Source organism: Thalassophryne amazonica, chromosome 23, assembly GCF_902500255.1.
Source record: "Thalassophryne amazonica chromosome 23, fThaAma1.1, whole genome shotgun sequence".
NCBI lineage: Eukaryota > Metazoa > Chordata > Actinopteri > Batrachoidiformes > Batrachoididae > Thalassophryne > Thalassophryne amazonica.
This window is the reverse complement of record NC_047125.1, coordinates 9614684-9632016: the sequence shown is the minus strand read 5'-3', so window position 1 is coordinate 9632016 and position 17333 is coordinate 9614684. Positions and strand designations below refer to the sequence as shown.

Genomic DNA, 17333 nt, shown 5'->3' with positions numbered 1-17333 from the left:
TTCACCGGTGGGTGAGGTGGTGGTTTCCTCCTGAAGTCGATCACCATCTCCTTCGTCTTACTGGTGTTGAGACACAAGTGGTTGCGCTCACACCAGTCCACAAAGTCTGTGATGACCGACCGGTACTCCAGCTTGTTCCCCTCAGACACATGACCCACAATGGCAGAGTCATCAGAGAACTTATGGAGATGACAGCTGTCCGTGTTGTAGGTGAAGTCCGAGGTATAGACGGTGAAGAGGAAATGCGAGAGGACAGTGCCCTGGGGGGCCCCGGTGCTGTACCTTACCACCTCAGACTGACAGCCCCACAGCTGCACGTACTGCGGGCGGTCAGTGAGGTAGTCAATGGTCCAGGTGGCGAGATGTCCATCCACACCTGTGTTCTCCAGCTTCCTCCGCAGCAGCGCCGGTCTGATGCTGTTGACAGCGCTGGCGAAATCAAAGAACATGACTCTCACAGCGCTCCTGCCAGTCTCCAGGTGGGTGAGCACTCGCTGCAGCAGGTAGATGACAGTGTCATCTACCCTGATGTTGGGCCTGTAGGCGAACTGCAGTGGGTCCAGGATGTTGCTCACCACAGTGCTGAATACAGTCCGGGGGGAGGAGGGACAAAGTCCGGGGTGCAGTGGAGGTGACCAGGGGGAAGAAGGTGGGGGGGTCAGAGGGACTGGAGGGCTGGCTGCTGGAGACATGTGGAGAGCCAGGAGCAGGCAGGGGGGCAGGTGTGGAGGAGCCAAAACAGTTAAAGTAACTGTTTAGCTCCTCTGCAAACAGAGAATCTCCATCTGCAGTCCTGCTGGCACCCTGCCCAAATCCGGAGGCGGTCTTGAGGCCTCTCCACACGTCCCTGACGTTGTTCTGGGCCAGCTGCTCGTTCATCTTCCTTCCATACTCCTTCTTCGCTGCCCAGATCTTCCACTGGAGTTCCTGTTGGACTCTACGCTGCTCCTCTCTGTCTCCCGAGTTGAAAGCCCTCTTCTTCTGGTTCATCAGGACCTTCAGCTCAGGGGTCACCCAGGGGTGGTTGTTGGGAAAGCACCGTACCCTCCAGGTGGGCACAGTGCTCTCCACACAGAAGTTCATGTAGTCAGTGACACACTGGGTCAGGCCGTTGATGTCTTCACCATAAGAGTTTTGAAACATGCTCCAGTCTGTGGTTCTGAAACAGTCTCGCAGCCTCTCAGTGGCCTCTTCAGTCCAGAGCTTCACTGACCTTTTCTGCACTGGCTCTCTTCTCACCCTGGGTGTGTATTGGGGGAGCAGATAGACGAGATGGTGATCTGAGTGTCCGAGTGGGGGGGGGGGGCGGAGGTGTAAGCGTCATCCACATTAGCGTAAAAAAGGTCTACTATTCTATTGTCCCTGGTTTTACACGTGACATACTGGGTGAATGTGGGGAGGGTGGTGGAGAGGGAGGCGTGGTTAAAGTCTCCTGTGATGAGGAGGAGGGCACGGGGGTGTTGTCTGCAGCCGCGTGACTGTACTGTGGATCCGCTCACAGGCAGCGGTGGCGTCTGCAGAGGGAGGAATATACGTGCAGAGCGTAATCACACTTCCAAACTCCCGTGGGAGATAGTACAGCCTCATGCTCACCACGAGTAGCTCCATGTTCGAGGAGCAGATCTGATCCTTCACGTGAACATGAGCTGCGCTGCACCATCTCTCACTCACATAAACAGCGTGCCCCCCCTCCTCTTTTCTTCCCGCTCTCCGCCAACGTTCTGTCCGCGCGGATGAGTGTGAAGCCGTCCATGTTAATGACCGAGTCTGGTACATGTTCATCAAACCACGTCTCTGTGAAGCACATGAGACTGCAGCCTTTATACAGCCTCTGGAAACGGGTTAGAGCTGCTAGCTCCTCGGTCTTGTTGCGGATAGACCTTACATTCCCCATGACCACAGACGGAATATAAGTCCTTCTCCGCTTCGTCCGTCTGCCCCTGCAGCCTCTCCGTCTCCTCCGTATGTCTGCAGGTATGTCCAGGTGCTCAGCATAGTGGGGACCCAGCCCACTGTACATAGAGTCTCTTAGTCCAAGCAGCTGATCCCAGCTGTAAACAATGGGACATCCGGGGCCGCAGACAAAGGGATTTCCCCGTGCTGCCTCAAATAGTGCAGAAAGAAGCAGAAAACTAATCACAAGAGTTACAAAAGTGGGTTTCCCATGTGCACACTTGCACAGGGTACCACCCACTGCAAATAAAGACAATGAAGCACTATTAAAAAGTATTAAAAATAGCGAAAGAAGGAAAACAGGGGGCAGAGCTGAAGTAACAGGCAGCTGCATCGGCAGCGCCAGCTTGAAAAAAAAATTGTCTGCATTTTTATTATTCTGAACTGTTTAAATGAGGGTAGCAGTTCAATCAATGAGTGTCCAGGATGAGTTGGGTATTGTAAAATGTTGTGAGCGCTTCTGAGGCATCTTGAACTATATACGAGGGCTGTCAATAAAGTATAGGTCCTTTTTATTTTTTTTTAAAACTATATGGATTTCATTCATGTTTTTACGTCAGACATGCATGAACCCTCGTGCGCATGCGTGAGTTTTTCCACGCCTGTCGGTGACGTCATTCGCCGGTGAGCACTCCTTGTGGAAGGAGTCGTCCAGCCCCTTGTCGGAATTCCTTTGTCTGAGAAGTTGCTGAGAGACTGGCGCTTTGTTTGATCAAAATTTTTTCTAAACCTGTGAGACACATCGAAGTGGACACGGTTCGAAAAATTAAGCTGGTTTTCCGTGAAAATTTTAACGGCTGATGAGAGATTTTGAGGTGATACTGTCGCTTTAAGGACTTCCCACGGTGCGAGACATCGCGCAGCGCTCTCAGGCGCCGTCGTCAGCCTGTTTCAAGCTGAAAACCTCCACATTTCAGGCTCTATTGATCCAGGACATCGTGAGAGAACAGAGAAGTTTCAGAAGAAGTTGGTTTTAGCATTTTATCCGGATATTCCACTGTTAAAGGAGATTTTTTTTTAATGCGGCGGCACAGGAAAAACACCTCCGTGTTGATAACCATTTGTAAAATCCAGGCGGCTTTTGATGGCTTTCAGTGGAGTGAGTATATGAGAAATTGTTTAACAGTTGGACATGTTCCAACTTGTCCTTAAGGCTTCCAACAGAGGTGTTTTTCCTGTGGCGGAGCGTGGCGGCGGCGGCTGCGAGCCGACGCGCGGACCCGTCCGCACGTCTTTCATTAAAAAAATCTCCTTTAACAGTGGAATATCCGGATAAAATGCTGAAACCGACTTCTTCTGAAACTTCTCTGTTCTCTCACGACGTCCTGGATCAATAGAGCCTGAAATGTGGAGGTTTTCAGCTTGAAACAGGCTGATGACGGTGCCTGGGACTGCTGCGCGACATCTCGCTCCGTGGGAAGTCCTTAAAGCGACAGTATCACCTCAAAATCTCTCATCAGCCGTTAAAATTTTCACGGAAAACCAGCTTAATTTTTCGAACCGTGTCCACTTTGATGTGCCTCACAGGTTTAGAAAAAATTTTGATCAAACAAAGCGCCAGTCTCTCAGCAACTTCTCAGACAAAGGAATTCCGACGAGGGGCTGGATGACTCCTCCCACAAGGAGTGCTCACAGGCGAATGACGTCACCGACAGGCGTGGAAAAACTCACGCACGCGCACGAGGGTTCAAGCATGTCTGACGTAAAAACATATGAATGAAATCCATATAGTTTTTGAAAAAAATAAAAAAGACCTATACTTTATTGACAGACCTCGTATGGGAGTCTGCATGAAATGAAGAGTGGCCTCTTGCTCAGCAACAGTAACTACAGCAACCCCCCTCATAGTCTGACCTCTATTCCTTCCTTCCTTCCTGTCCACAATGTCTAAATACTTAATCAACACAGTAGTGTTATCAGTAGTTACACTGGTGTTTTAGTCAAGTGAAATGAGAACCACCACTCAGCCTCTAAAAATAGGATGTGATCAACACCAGAACCGAGGTTAGTCTGTTAGCTGAGCTCGTCAGTTTTCAGGTTTCATTTGCCCTGTCAAGGTCATATGGTCTCATCTATGCTAAATGTCTTTACCCATATATGGGCTGTGGGCGCGCGCGCACACACACACACACGAACAGTCAAACACTTTAGGTGCTTTATATTTGATGTTACTTAAAATTCAAAGATGCAAAATCATTCAAGAGACACAACTGTGAATGTGTGTGTGTGTGTGTGTGTGTGTGTGTGTGTGTGTGTGTGTGTGTGTGTGTGTGTGTGTGTGTGTGTGTGTGTGTGTGTGTTGGGGGTATGAGTGAAGTTGTGCAAGGTCATGTGAAGTACTGCTGACAAGTGATGATAGCTGAGGCTTGTTGTAGCTTTTGCATTACAACAACAACAAAAAACTAGAAGCACTCAGAGTGCAAACCTCCGCCAAGGCCATGGGGTCACTGACGCCATAACATATACACGCTGGAATCATTGAACCTATGTAAAAAAGTCTAACAATGATGTTTGCTCAGTAGTAAAAAAAGTTTCATCTGCTGTGACTGGATAGCATGTATCCTTAGCGCTTGGCATCACAGTTTATTGCAACTTGCACGTTTCCCAGAAGCTACTGTCATCTGAGCACTGATATTGATATTGCATGTGCTTATAGACAAAAACAAATAAGAGACAAAATTCAATTTATTATTCAACTAAACTGCAAATATATGAATTTTTTTTAACATTTATGAAACACTTCTCTAAACAAGGCCATAGGGTCACTGACCCTAAAGAGATTCCCTCCTTGGCACAGTGATCTATTCAACAATTCAGTGTTACAACCAAAACTATGATACATACCCTTTTCTTTCCTTTATATTTGACATCCTTGACCATGAAAACATACCACTAGAACTTGGAATCACTTTTATGTCTTTATTAGTTCAAAAGTTATTGTATAAAAACGATTTTTCGGTAATGGCGGTTTTCTTCTGGATCTAGCTCCATAACATTTGAAGCTCAAATCTGATGACACCTTACTGAATCAGTACAGATTCAGCTACAATTTGGTGTTAGTTGTGCATCCCTAGCTTCATTTGTCACCTCACACTGACACATTTTCTATTTTCCCTATATTTTTGCATATTCTGGATCACCAGATCCGGAATCCCAATCCGATCATCACCAAACTTTGTTGTTTGATAGAACATTTGACTATGTTACACCCTAATTTTTTTCAAGCCTTTCTGCCTTGTTTTTGTGGAGTTAGAAACTAGAATGTCAAAATTCCCCCTATCCCGCAATGGTGAAGAATCCTTTAAAAAATTCCTGGATTCGGATCATGATCCAGATCACCACTAAATTTAATCACTTGTTCCTCCTGTCATTTCCAACCACTCCACAAAATTTCATCAAAATCTGTTCAAAACGTTTTGAGTTATCCTGCTGACAAACAGACAGACAGACAAACAAACAAACGTGTCCGAAAACATAACCTCCTTGGCGGAGGTAAAAATAGAGTTCAATGTGCACTAAAATAGATTGCATTTATTATGACGCTTTGCTCTATCTGAATCAGAAGCTTGAAACACTATATATTGATGCCTTGCATTCACCCACACACACACACTGAAGTGAAGGTGCAGCGCTCAGCTGAACGCTAGTAGCAACTGGCGTCTCGTGGGTTTGAATTAAGGAGCCTGAAGCACAATGCTTCACCACTAAACTATCACCTTCCTGTTGACATGTGCATCTCAACATATAAGAATGTTGCGAAAATATTTTATACTAGTCTCATTAGTTATAAGCTACAGTGCATCTGGAATGTATTCCCAGAGCTTCACTTTTTCCACATTTTATATTACAGCCTTATTCCAAAATGGATGAAATTCCTTTTTTTTTTCCTCAAAATTCTACACAAAATACCCCATAATAACAATGTGAAAGAAGTTTTTTAAAAGAAATTACATTCATAAGACATAAGTATTCACAGCTTTGCCATGAAGCTCAAAATTGAGCTCAGGTATATCCGGTTTCCACTGATCATCCTTGAGATGTTTCTACAGTTTAATTGGAGTCCACCTGGGGTAAATTCAGAGTACCAACATTCCTCTGTGAATAGAGGAGAACCTTTCAGAAGGACAACCATCTCTGCAGCAATCCACCATTCAGGCCTGTATGGTAGAGAGGCCAGACAGAAGCCACTCCTTAGTAAAAGGCACATGGCAGCCCACCTGGAGGTTGCCAAAAGGCACCTGAAGGACACTCAGAACACGAGAAACAAAATTCTCTGGTCTGATGAGGCAAAGATTGAACTCTTTGGTGTGAATACCAGGCAACATGTTTGGAGGAAACAAGTCATCATCTTTACAGTAAAGCATGGTGGTGGCAGCCCGAGGTACTTCTAGGAATCTAGGAACCTCAACTCCCTCGATCAGAACTGGTCCATTCTTGGTCTGGACTTCCCAAAGTCAATGACCAGCTCCATTTGTCTTCGAGGTGTTGAGCTGTAGATGGTTTGTGTCTGTCACTAGGATCCTGTACACTTCCTCTCTGTCATCCCTGATGCATCCAACAATGGCTGTGTCATCTGTGAACATCTGAATGTGACAGAGCTCAGAGTTGTAGCAGATGTCCGAAGTGTACTGGGTGAAGAGAAGAGGGGCCAGCACTGTGCCCTGGGGTGCTCCGGTGCTGCTGATCACAGTATCAAATGTGGTGTCCCTCAGTCTGACAAGTCTGACATTCTGTGGCCTGTCAGTGAGGTAGCTGGAGATCCAAGTGACCAGGCAGGGGTCCATTGGCATCCTGTTTAGTTTGTCCTGAAGCACAAGGGGCTGGATGGTGTTGAACGTGCTCGAGAAGTCCAGGAAGAGAATCCTCATTGTGCCGTTTCCCTTATCCAGGTGCGAGTGGACCCAGTGTAGTAGGTACAGGATGGCATCCTCCACACCAACACCTGCCCGATATGCAAATTGCAGACAGTCCTGGGTGTGTTGCACCACAATCATGGGGAAGACTGCTAATCTGACATTTGTAAGCCACAGAAAAGGAAGGGAAACTGAAGATCATTGCTGACAGAGTTGTTTGTTCAATGAGTGCTGTATCAAAGCATATTCATGGAAGGTTGACTGGAAGGGAAAAGTGTGGTAGGAAAAGATGCACAAGCAACAGGGATGACAACTTGAAAAGATTGTTAAACAAACCCGATTCAAGAACTTGCTTCACAAGGAGTGGACTGACGCTGGAGTGCATGCAGTGCATCAAGAGCCACCACACACAGACATGTTCAGGAAATGGGCTACAAGTTCCTTATTCATAGTGTGAAGTCACAGCTGGACCAAAGACAACGTTAAAGACCTGTTACTCGAAGGCAGGACAAAAAGAACTGGACCAAGTCCTCATTTCAGATGAAAGTAAAATTTATTTTTTGTTTGGAAATCAAACTTCCATAGTCTGAAGGAAGAGCGGAGAAGCATATAATCCAAGTTGCTCGAAGTCCAATGTGACATTTCCACAGTTTGTGATGATTTGTGGTGCCATGCCATCTGCTGGTGTTGGTCCACTGTGTTCTTCAAGTCTAAAGTCGATGCAGCCATCTGCCAAGATATTTCAGAGCACTTCATGCATTCATTTGCTGACAAGCTTAAGGACATGCTCATGTCCTTTTCCAGCAGGACTTGGCACCTGGCCACAGTGGCAAAACTACAACTGTGTGATGTTTATTGACCATAGTATTACCATAGTTGATTAGCCCCATAGAAAATACCTCATAGGCTGGAACAAATTGAGGTGGACTCAGTTTCAATGGGGCACCTGGATAAGTGGTAAAGTGGTTTATTACAAATTTGAAGTGACAGCAGATCAAAGGAGCTGTAGGTGAGGCTCAGAAGGGGGAGATACTGGTGGTCAGGAGGGAAGCAGGAGCTGAGTAGCCAGAGCCAAGTGGAGTCAGTGGAGCTGGTGGTGATGAGCGCACTAACTGACACAGGGATAAGTGGACTGACTAGGGATCAGAGACCAAGTGTAAAGCAAGGATGAAGTGATTGGATGCAGGTGTTCCAGCCACCACAGGTTTGCTGAATAATCAGTTCCACTGTCAAGGCAATAAGGAAAGGGAGACAGCAGAGCAACAAAAGGGCAATAATCACAACAGAACTCATCAAACCTGAGAAATAATAAGTGTATTTTTCCACTTTGACACACTATTTTTCTTTCTCTTCAGGCTGGGGTACTGTAAACTGTCAGAGAAAAGCTGTGAAGTTCTGTCAGTGGTTCTCAGCTCTCAGTCCTTCAGTCTGAGAGAACTGGACCTGAGTAACAACCAACTTCAAGATTCAGGAGTGAAGCTCCTATCTGCTGGACTGGAGAGTCCACACTGTCAACTGGAAACTCTCAGGTATGGATGTAATTCAAAATCTCTCTTTCAATTATAAATCATTTTAAAAAATTCACTTTAACACTGTGTGCATCACTCAAATATGTATTTGTAGGTATGGCAGGGTGGAGTCATGGGTATCACTTGTATCACAATAAGAAGGATTTAGTTTCAAATTCTACAAATCCCAGGTCCTTTGTGTGGATTTTGCATGTTCTGTGTGGGGGTTTCCTCGCAGAATTTAAACCTGGGTTTCTTCCCACCAGTAACACCTGTATGTTAGCTTCAAGAGAAACAACTGCAAATGTGTGGGGATGAGGGGAGGGCATGCACAAATTATTTAAGGTTACGCCACTGCTGAGGTCCAGTTTAGAAGTGACTCCAGCTATAACTACTTGAAGCATTTGCTGGTTGTTTTTTGTTTCCAAAATAGAATTCAACGCCATATTACACTGATACTGTAATTTTCAATTAAATTTTCAATTTATTTTCATTTATATTGCGCCAAATCACAACAAAGTTGCCTCAAGGCACTTCACACAAGGAAGGTCTAACCTTACCAACCCCCAGAGCAAGCACACAGGTGACAGTGGTAAGGATAAACTCCCTCTGATGATATTGAGGAAGAAACCTCAAGCAGACCAGACTCAAAGGGGTGACCCTATGCTTGGGCCATGCTGCCGACACAATTTACAAAACAATTTACAAAATGAATATACAGGAAATGTTATCAATCTATAATCTAAATTATGAGATCACCTAAAAAAATATGTCACTTCACCTGCTCCCCCATTTGCACATGGGAGCACACACACAGCAGAGACACAGCAAATTCAAGGCCAAGGGCACCAAAATGGCTAGAACAGGCTCTGAGCCCAATTGAAAAAAATCAATCTTATCGACACAGACCTTTAACCACTGTATCAATTTCTTTCAATGACCATATTGTTCGAAGGTCAATTTTAAGGTCTTGACATTTCGTTTGTGTGTCCTGTATGGAATTATTGTGCGTCCAGGTGGCTCTTTAATCCAAATCTTTTACCACACTAATTCATTCAAAAGGCACCCCAACTAGTACCGAGTGCACAAATGAACATATTTGTTAGAAGTGTGACATGTAAGTATTATACATCCTTTTTTAAACAGTTGCTGGAAACATTTTCATAACTACCACTGAGGGGGAGACCACTTTATATTGCAAAGTGTGTGTGCATGCGCATCATTACGAGTTGACACTTCAATTTAGTATTTTATTCAAAACTTCTGTGATGCGACAGTGATGTTTTTTGCATTACATCATAATGTGCTTTGCATGATGTTACATACATTCTATGCACACACACATTTATCATGTGCGCATGAACAAATCAAACGTGGATTATTAATTGTATCTTTCCACGTTGACACAAACATTTTCCCATTTCTTTTTTTTTCTTCAGGCTCAGTTTTTGTAAACTCTCAGAGAAAAGTTGTGACATTTTGTCATCAGTTCTCAGCTCTCAGGCCTCCAGTCTGAGAGAACTGGATCTGAGTAACAACCCGCTGCAAGACTCAGGAGTGAAGCTGCTGTCTGTTGGACTGAAGAGTCCACACTGTCAACTGGAAATTCTCAGGTACGATTGTAACTTTCAACTAAAATCATTCAAAATCTTTCTTTCAGCTGTAAAATATTATATCAAGTTTGCTCTAGAGCAAAGAATGTTGCAGTTGTTTTTAGTTATTTATTTATTTTTGTTCACTGTTGTTTTTATTGTTGTTAGGGGTTTTTATGACACCCATGTACAGTACTTTGTTTCAGTTGTGGCTGTTTAAAGTGCGTTATAAATAATGTTGAGTTGAGACATGGCAGGGTGTTGGAATGGGAATCACTTTCTCACCGTAAGAAGGACTGCAACAACAGGGTATCAGGAGTGGCACAAACGGTATGGACACAACTACAATCTCACATGACTAATAGAGTTAAAAAAAAAAGGTTTACTGGATATAACAGGCAGGAGGTTGGTATACGTGTGGTCCAGCAGTGTGGCAAAGGTAGCAGACAGACGAGAGGCTGAGATGTCATCAATAAACAGGCACAGGTCAAAATACACAGTGTTTGGGCTATCAGAGGCAAGACAAACCCGAGGTCAAAAACAGGCAAAGTTAAAATACTGACAAGCAAAACAGGACAAAATTAAGCACGGGATGGAGGCTGGAAAGTGGCACAAAATCAGCAATCTGGCAGTGAGCTGTGAGACTGTGAGGGATTAAATAGGGAGCAAACTAATCAAGGTGAGATGAGGTGCAGGTGTGTGGAAGGGTCTGGAAGGGGGCGTGGCCGGGGAAGACAAAGGTAAGTGCAAGAGAGTGCAGAGAGACAAAAAGCAAAGCGAACTGGGTTAAGATAACTGACTGAAAAGCCAACTGTAGCAAATGTGAGTTGCTCAACAAACCACAATTAACGTGAACAAAACAAAAGGGGAAAAAAACTAGGAAATTATGTGAATAAAGTAAATGGCAGAAAACAAGGAGATCAATGATTATAATCAAAACTAGAACTGGAGTGAGACTGAATAAAATCTAAAAGTAAATGCAATAGCCAGTAGTGAGGTGACAACTTAAACTAAGACTACACAAATGAATAGCATGACAAAACCAGAGACTACAAAATAGTGCAATAAATAAAAGGAACTAACTGATAAGCAATAAGTGACAAATGGAACATAATCATATAAGAAACACTTGATGATAAATGATAACCAAAAGCCTGTGACTAAGCATAATATAATTAATGTGATAAACAGAATTAAATTAAGACTAAAGCAACATAACGGACCAAGAGTGAAAGCAAAAATAAATAATACAGCAAGACTATATGATGATACACCAAAAATAAATGAAACAAGACAAAACATAACCGAAGCATGACCATGATCACATGACAAGACAATGACTAAAATCATAGACAGCTCACAGCACAGAAGTGGAAAAAGGTCCAGAACCATAACAACTGGCTCAAAAGGGCCGGATCATGACACAGGGGCATTATACTGCTCTTTGCTGTAGGAAAGACGTTTACAAGAGTTATTCTTAACATGATTCAGTCCCGGGTACTTGATAATCACTGGAGCATTCTGGCTTCAAGTATTCAACCATCGATCATATCCCGTCTGTGTTGGTACTCAATGAACAAAATCATGAATATTGGCAATGCTTCTTTGCAGCCAATGCTGTGATACATTTGCAAAATCAGTGGATTGATTGATAGACTGAAACATGTAAGGAATCAGACTGTCTGAATTTGTGATTGTCCTGGATCAAGAGTGAGATCCAGGCCTTCAATGATTTCCTGGACTCCGCCATCAGAATCAATCAATCAATCAATCAATTTTTTTTATATAGCGCCAAATCACAACAAACAGTTGCCCCAAGGCGCTTTATATTGTAAGGCAAGGCCATACAATAATTATGTAAAACCCCAACGGTCAAAACAACCCCCTGTGAGCAAGCACTTGGCTACAGTGGGAAGGAAAAACTCCCTTTTAACAGGAAGAAACCTCCAGCAGAACCAGGCTCAGGGAGGGGCAGTCTTCTGCTGGGACTGGTTGGGGCTGAGGGAGAGAACCAGGAAAAAGACATGCTGTGGAGGGAAGCAGAGATCGATCACTAATGATTAAATGCAGAGTGGTGCATACAGAGCAAAAAGAGAAAGAAACAGTGCATCATGGGAACCCCCCAGCAGTCTACGTCTATAGCAGCATAACTAAGGGATGGTTCAGGGTCACCTGATCCAGCCCTAACTATAAGCTTTAGCAAAAAGGAAAGTTTTAAGCCTAATCTTAAAAGTAGAGAGGGTGTCTGTCTCCCTGATCTGAATTGGGAGCTGGTTCCACAGGAGAGGAGCCTGAAAGCTGAAGGCTCTGCCTCCCATTCTACTCTTACAAATCCTAGGAACTACAAGTAAGCCTGCAGTCTGAGAGCGAAGCGCTCTATTGGGGTGATATGGTACTACGAGGTCCCTAAGATAAGATGGGACCTGATTATTCAAAACCTTATAAGTAAGAAGAAGAATTTTAAATTCTATTCTAGAATTAACAGGAAGCCAATGAAGAGAGGCCAATATGGGTGAGATATGCTCTCTCCTTCTAGTCCCCGTCAGTACTCTAGCTGCAGCATTTTGAATTAACTGAAGGCTTTTTAGGGAACTTTTAGGACAACCTGATAATAATGAATTACAATAGTCCAGCCTAGAGGAAATAAATGCATGAATTGAATCTTGAAAAGTGAATCTTTATGCAGTGAACATGATTGTCGGGGTCTGACGGGGGGGGGGGGGGGGGGGGGGGTTGGTTTTCTGCTTAGCTTTGTTCATGTATGCTTTTCCTTGTGGAAGGTGTCTGCTGTTTTTTTTTTTTTGCACTCTGTCTCTTGCCACGCCCTGTTTCCGGCTCTTTCTATGCACACCTGTCCTAGATTTCCTGAATAGGTCTCAGGAGTATATATTCTCACAGCTTGTCTGTTCCTCGCCAGATTGATGCGCCCTGTGCCTTCTATCCAGCTCTTGTGCCCATGTTTCCTTGTCCTGCCTGCTTTGTGTGTTCTCGACCTCCTGCCTGCCTGTTTTGACCACGATTAAGCCTGATGATTATTGTACTACTGCTGTGTGTACTGGACTGCCTTCCCGTGTACCGACCTCTGCTTCTCTCATTAAAACCCGTCTGCAACAAGAGCTATCCTTGTGAGCCCTGCATTTGTGTCCAGCCATTCCAGCCTGTCAGATCAATCTGGCCAACAATGGACACAGCGGGCTCAGATCCGTTTCAGTTGGTGGTCCGCCACCATATTCAGCAGCTTGCCCACCAGGAAGACCAGCTTTCAACGCTCAGTGCCGGGTTGAGCGAACTAACAAAACACCAGGACGCGTTTATGTCGTCAGTGAGCACCCAGATGAACCAAGTACTGTCCCGGCTGGATCCTCAGGCTGTGTCGGCGCGGCCGCCGGGAGTTCTAACGCTCCGCCGGCACCGCCAGCCGCCATGTCGGCTTCTGTAACCTCCCCTGTTGTCTGTAACCAGCTGTCGCGCCCCGAACACTTTTCAGGCGAATCAGGAGACGTAAGACCGTTTATCACCCAGTGTGAGATACATTTTGAATTAATGTCTGCCATGTTCCCGACCGACAGAACAAAAATCGCTTACATAATCACTCACCTGTCTGGATGAGCCGCTGCCTGGGCCACAGCCAAATGGGAGCGTCAGGCGCCATCCTGTTCTTCCCTTTCAGCGTTCATCACGGCCCTCAAACAAGTATTCCAGCACACGGCTCCGGGACGTGAGGCGGCGCGCTCCTTGATGAAGCTGAGGCAGGGCAACCGCCAAGTTACTGACTTCGCCATAGACTTTCGTATCCTGGCGGCAAAGAGTGAATGGAATCCGGCCGCGCTACTCGACGTGTTTTTCCAGGGCCTTTCGGCGGAGATCCAAGAACAATTGATCGCCGTCGACCTGCCCGAAGATCTGGACGAATTGATCGCCCTGGCCATCCGCACCGACCGAAGACTGTCCTCGCCACGGATGTCATCCTGATCACCGGACCAGCACTCCTACCAATCGCCCCACCTCCTTCACTCACTCCTGACCTGACCCTCCACCACTCAACACAGATGAGCCAATGCAGTTTGGGCGTATGCACCTGACTCCAGCAGAGCGGCAGCGCCGTCGGGTGGACAACCTTTGTTTTTACTGCGGACAGTCAGGACACTATCTTACAGAGTGTCAAGCCAGGGGCGCCACCGGGCGGTTAAGAACGGAGTTGCGGGTGAGTCTAAATTCCATTTCTTCTGTTTCTACACAGAACATAATTCCGGCCAAGATAATAACTGAACACTCTGCCGTTAATGTTTCGGCTTTTGTTGATTCTGGTTCAGATGCAAATTTAATTATTTTTTCTCTCGCCAGGGACCTTCACCTTAAGATGCATAAGATTTCTCATCCGCTGGTGGTACGTGCTGTAGACGGCCATGTTTTGGGCCAAATTACTCACCGCGCACAATCTGTTAGAATGCAGATCTCTCAAACGCACATTGAATCAATCAGTTTTCACATTATGGAAAATATGACTCACCCACTCATTCTGGGGCACCCCTGGCTACTAAGGCACGGGCCTAATTTTGACTGGGCTAAAGGGGAAATTACTTCATGGAGTCTGGCTTGCTATAACCATTGTTTGCAAAACACCACAGGCACCCCGCTGGATTCCCATCCGGATATCATCGGGGTACCTGAGTGTTATCATGATCTTGCCGCAGTGTTTAGCAAGGCTAGGGCCAAATCTCTGCCACCACACCGAGAATATGATTGCTCGATAGAGCTTCTCCCCGGTGCGACTCCGCCGTGGGGAAAACTCTATTCTTTGTCAGCGCCAGAGCGGAACGCTATGAATACATACATCCAGGAGTCCTTGGCGGCCGGTCTGATTCGACCCTCATCCTCTCCCACGGGAGCAGGATTCTTTTTTGTGGAAAAGAATGATAAGACTCTTCGTCCTTGCATTGATTATCGCGGTCTGAATAACATTACGGTCAAAAACCGCTATCCTCTACCCCTAGTTTCTTCTGCTTTTGAATTATTAGAGGGTGCCACCATCTTTACCAAGCTCGACCTCCGAAACGCGTATCATTTAGTCCGGATTAGGGAGGGGGACGACTGGAAAACGGCGTTTAATACGCCCACCGGACACTACGAATATCTAGTCATGCCGTTTGGACTGACTAATGCACCCGCTGTATTCCAAAACTTGGTTAACGACGTATTGCGGGGCTTTCTTAACAGGTTTGTGTATCTCGATGACATTCTCATTTTTTCTCCAGATTTGGTCACTCACACCCAACATGTTCGCTCCGTATTACAGACACTGCTCCAGAATAATCTCTACGTGAAAGCTGAAAAATGTGAATTCCATAAATCCACAGTATCCTTTTTAGGTTTCATTCTTTCTAAAGGGGAAATCAGGATGGACCCAGAGAAGATTGTGGCTGTACGGGACTGGGCTGTCCCCACATCCCGTAAGGCATTACAGTGATTTTTGGGGTTTGCAAGCTTTTATCGAAAGTTTGTTCGGAATTTCAGTACTATTGCGGCTCCTTTGCACAACGCCACCTCGTCCCACAGGCCATTCGCGTGGACACCGGAGTGTGACGAGGCATTCAATCCTCTAAAGAATCGTTTTACCATGGCCCCCGTGCTGCTCCTCCCTGACCCCGCTCAACAGTTCGTGGTTGAGGTCGATGCCTCTAAGGTGGGAGTAGGGGCGGTCCTGTCCCAGAGGGGCATCTCGGATAATAGGCTTCATCCGTGTGCCTTCCTGTCTAAGAAGCTGTCCGCAGCTGAACGTAATTACGGCATCGGCGACCGCGAACTGTTGGCGGTAAAAGTGGCCCTGGAGATGTGGCGGCACTGGTTGGCGGGGGCACAGCTACCTTTCATCGTTTATACCGACCATAAGAATCTAGAATACCTAAAAACAGCTAGACGACTCAACTCGCGTCAAGCTCGATGGGCCATATTTTTTAGCCGTTTTGATTTTACCCTGTCCTATTGTCTGGGCACAAAGAACGGTAAGCCGGATGCACTTTCCCGTTGGGAGGACACAGTAGAAGAGAGCGTGGAACAGGATACCATTCTTCCCAAATCATGTTTTGTGGCGGCGCTCACCTGGGATATCGAATCCAAAATATGGTCCGCTTTAGGTGATGCACCGGTTCCCTCGGGTTGTCCTCATGACAAGCTCTTCGTTCCGGTATCCCTTAGGGGAGAGACAATTAAGTGGTGCCATGATAATCGTATTGTTTGCCATCCTGGTGTTAAGAAGACCGTATACTTAGTACAACAAAGATTCTGGTGGCTGGGGCTTGTGAGGGATGTCAAAGATTATGTCTCGGCCTGCCAAGTATGCGCCATGCACAAATCGTCCAACCGTCCGCCGACTGGGGCCTTACTTCCACTACCGATTCCAACTCGGCCCTGGACCCACATCACGTTAGATTTTGTGACAGGTTTTTCATCTTCTGAAGGGCACACTGTTGTGCTGACTGTAGTAGATCGTCTTTCCAAGATGGTTCATTTCATACTGTTGAAAAAATTACCATCTGCCAAGGAAACAGCTGAAGTTATGCTTGACCACGTTTTCAAGTTACACGGTTTGCCACAAGATATAGTGTCTGACTGGGGTCCACAGTTCGTGTCTCATTTTTGGAGGGAGTTTTGCCGTCTCCTCGGGGTGTCAAGTAGTCTTACTTCGGGCTATCATCCACAAGCCAATGGGCAATCGGAAAGACTTAACCAGGACCTAGAGAAGGGACACCGCATTCTTGCGTCTCGCCATCCCTCAACATGGTCGAAACAGCTTCCGTGGATCGAAATGGCACATAATTGTTTGCCTTCTAGTTCCACTGGTTTCGCCCCGTTCCATGTCGTTTTTGGTCACCAACCCACGCTGTTTCCCTCTGTTAGCCGTGATTCCACGGTTCCCTCCGCCCTTAGCTTGATCCTCCATTGCCAGCGGACCTGGGACGGGCTCGTGCCGCTTTGTTGCGTTCCTCTGCGGCATACAAGTCCGCAGCTGATCGTCGTCGGCCTACAGCCCTGTCTTACTCTTCAGGCCAGAAGGTTTGGCTGTCAACGCGCCATCTTACCCTTAGGGGTGTACCGAAGAAGTTGGGGCCCAGCTTCATTGGTCCCTTTCCTGTGTCCAAGGTCGTTAATCTGGTTTCTGTTCATCTCCGTCTCCTGCGGTCCATGCGTGTTCACCCCACGTTTCACGTCAGTCAGGTGAAGCCTGTGCGGTCTAGTGCGTTGTGCCCTCCTGCCGTCCTCCCGCCGCCCGCCCGGTTTGTGGATGGTGGTCCCGTTTTTTCAGTGCGCCGGCTTTTGGGTTCTCGCCGTCGAGGTCGCGGTTTTCAGTATCTGGTCGATTGGGAGGGGTATAGTCCCGAGGAGCGGTCGTGGGTTCCCTCCCGTTTTGTTTTGGACCCTGGTCTGAT

General features: G+C 46.2%; 1 protein-coding gene across 9 annotated transcripts in view; it reads left to right on the top strand.

The window, feature by feature from the left end:
- The window catches only part of LOC117505040 (NACHT, LRR and PYD domains-containing protein 12-like), a 64642-nt gene that overhangs the window by 20946 nt on the left and 26363 nt on the right, over positions 1–17333 (top strand). For 4 of the 9 annotated variants that reach the window (XM_034164569.1, XM_034164565.1, XM_034164563.1 and 1 more), the window contains exons 7-8: positions 8162–8335; positions 9754–9927. The exons of 2 other annotated variants lie outside the window; for them this stretch is intronic. In XM_034164569.1, the coding sequence (XP_034020460.1) occupies positions 8162–8335; positions 9754–9927 (348 nt within the window). The remainder of the gene's footprint in view (positions 1–8161; positions 8336–9753; positions 9928–17333) is intronic. 3 more of the 9 variants (XM_034164570.1, XM_034164564.1, XM_034164567.1) reach the window with 2 other exon arrangements.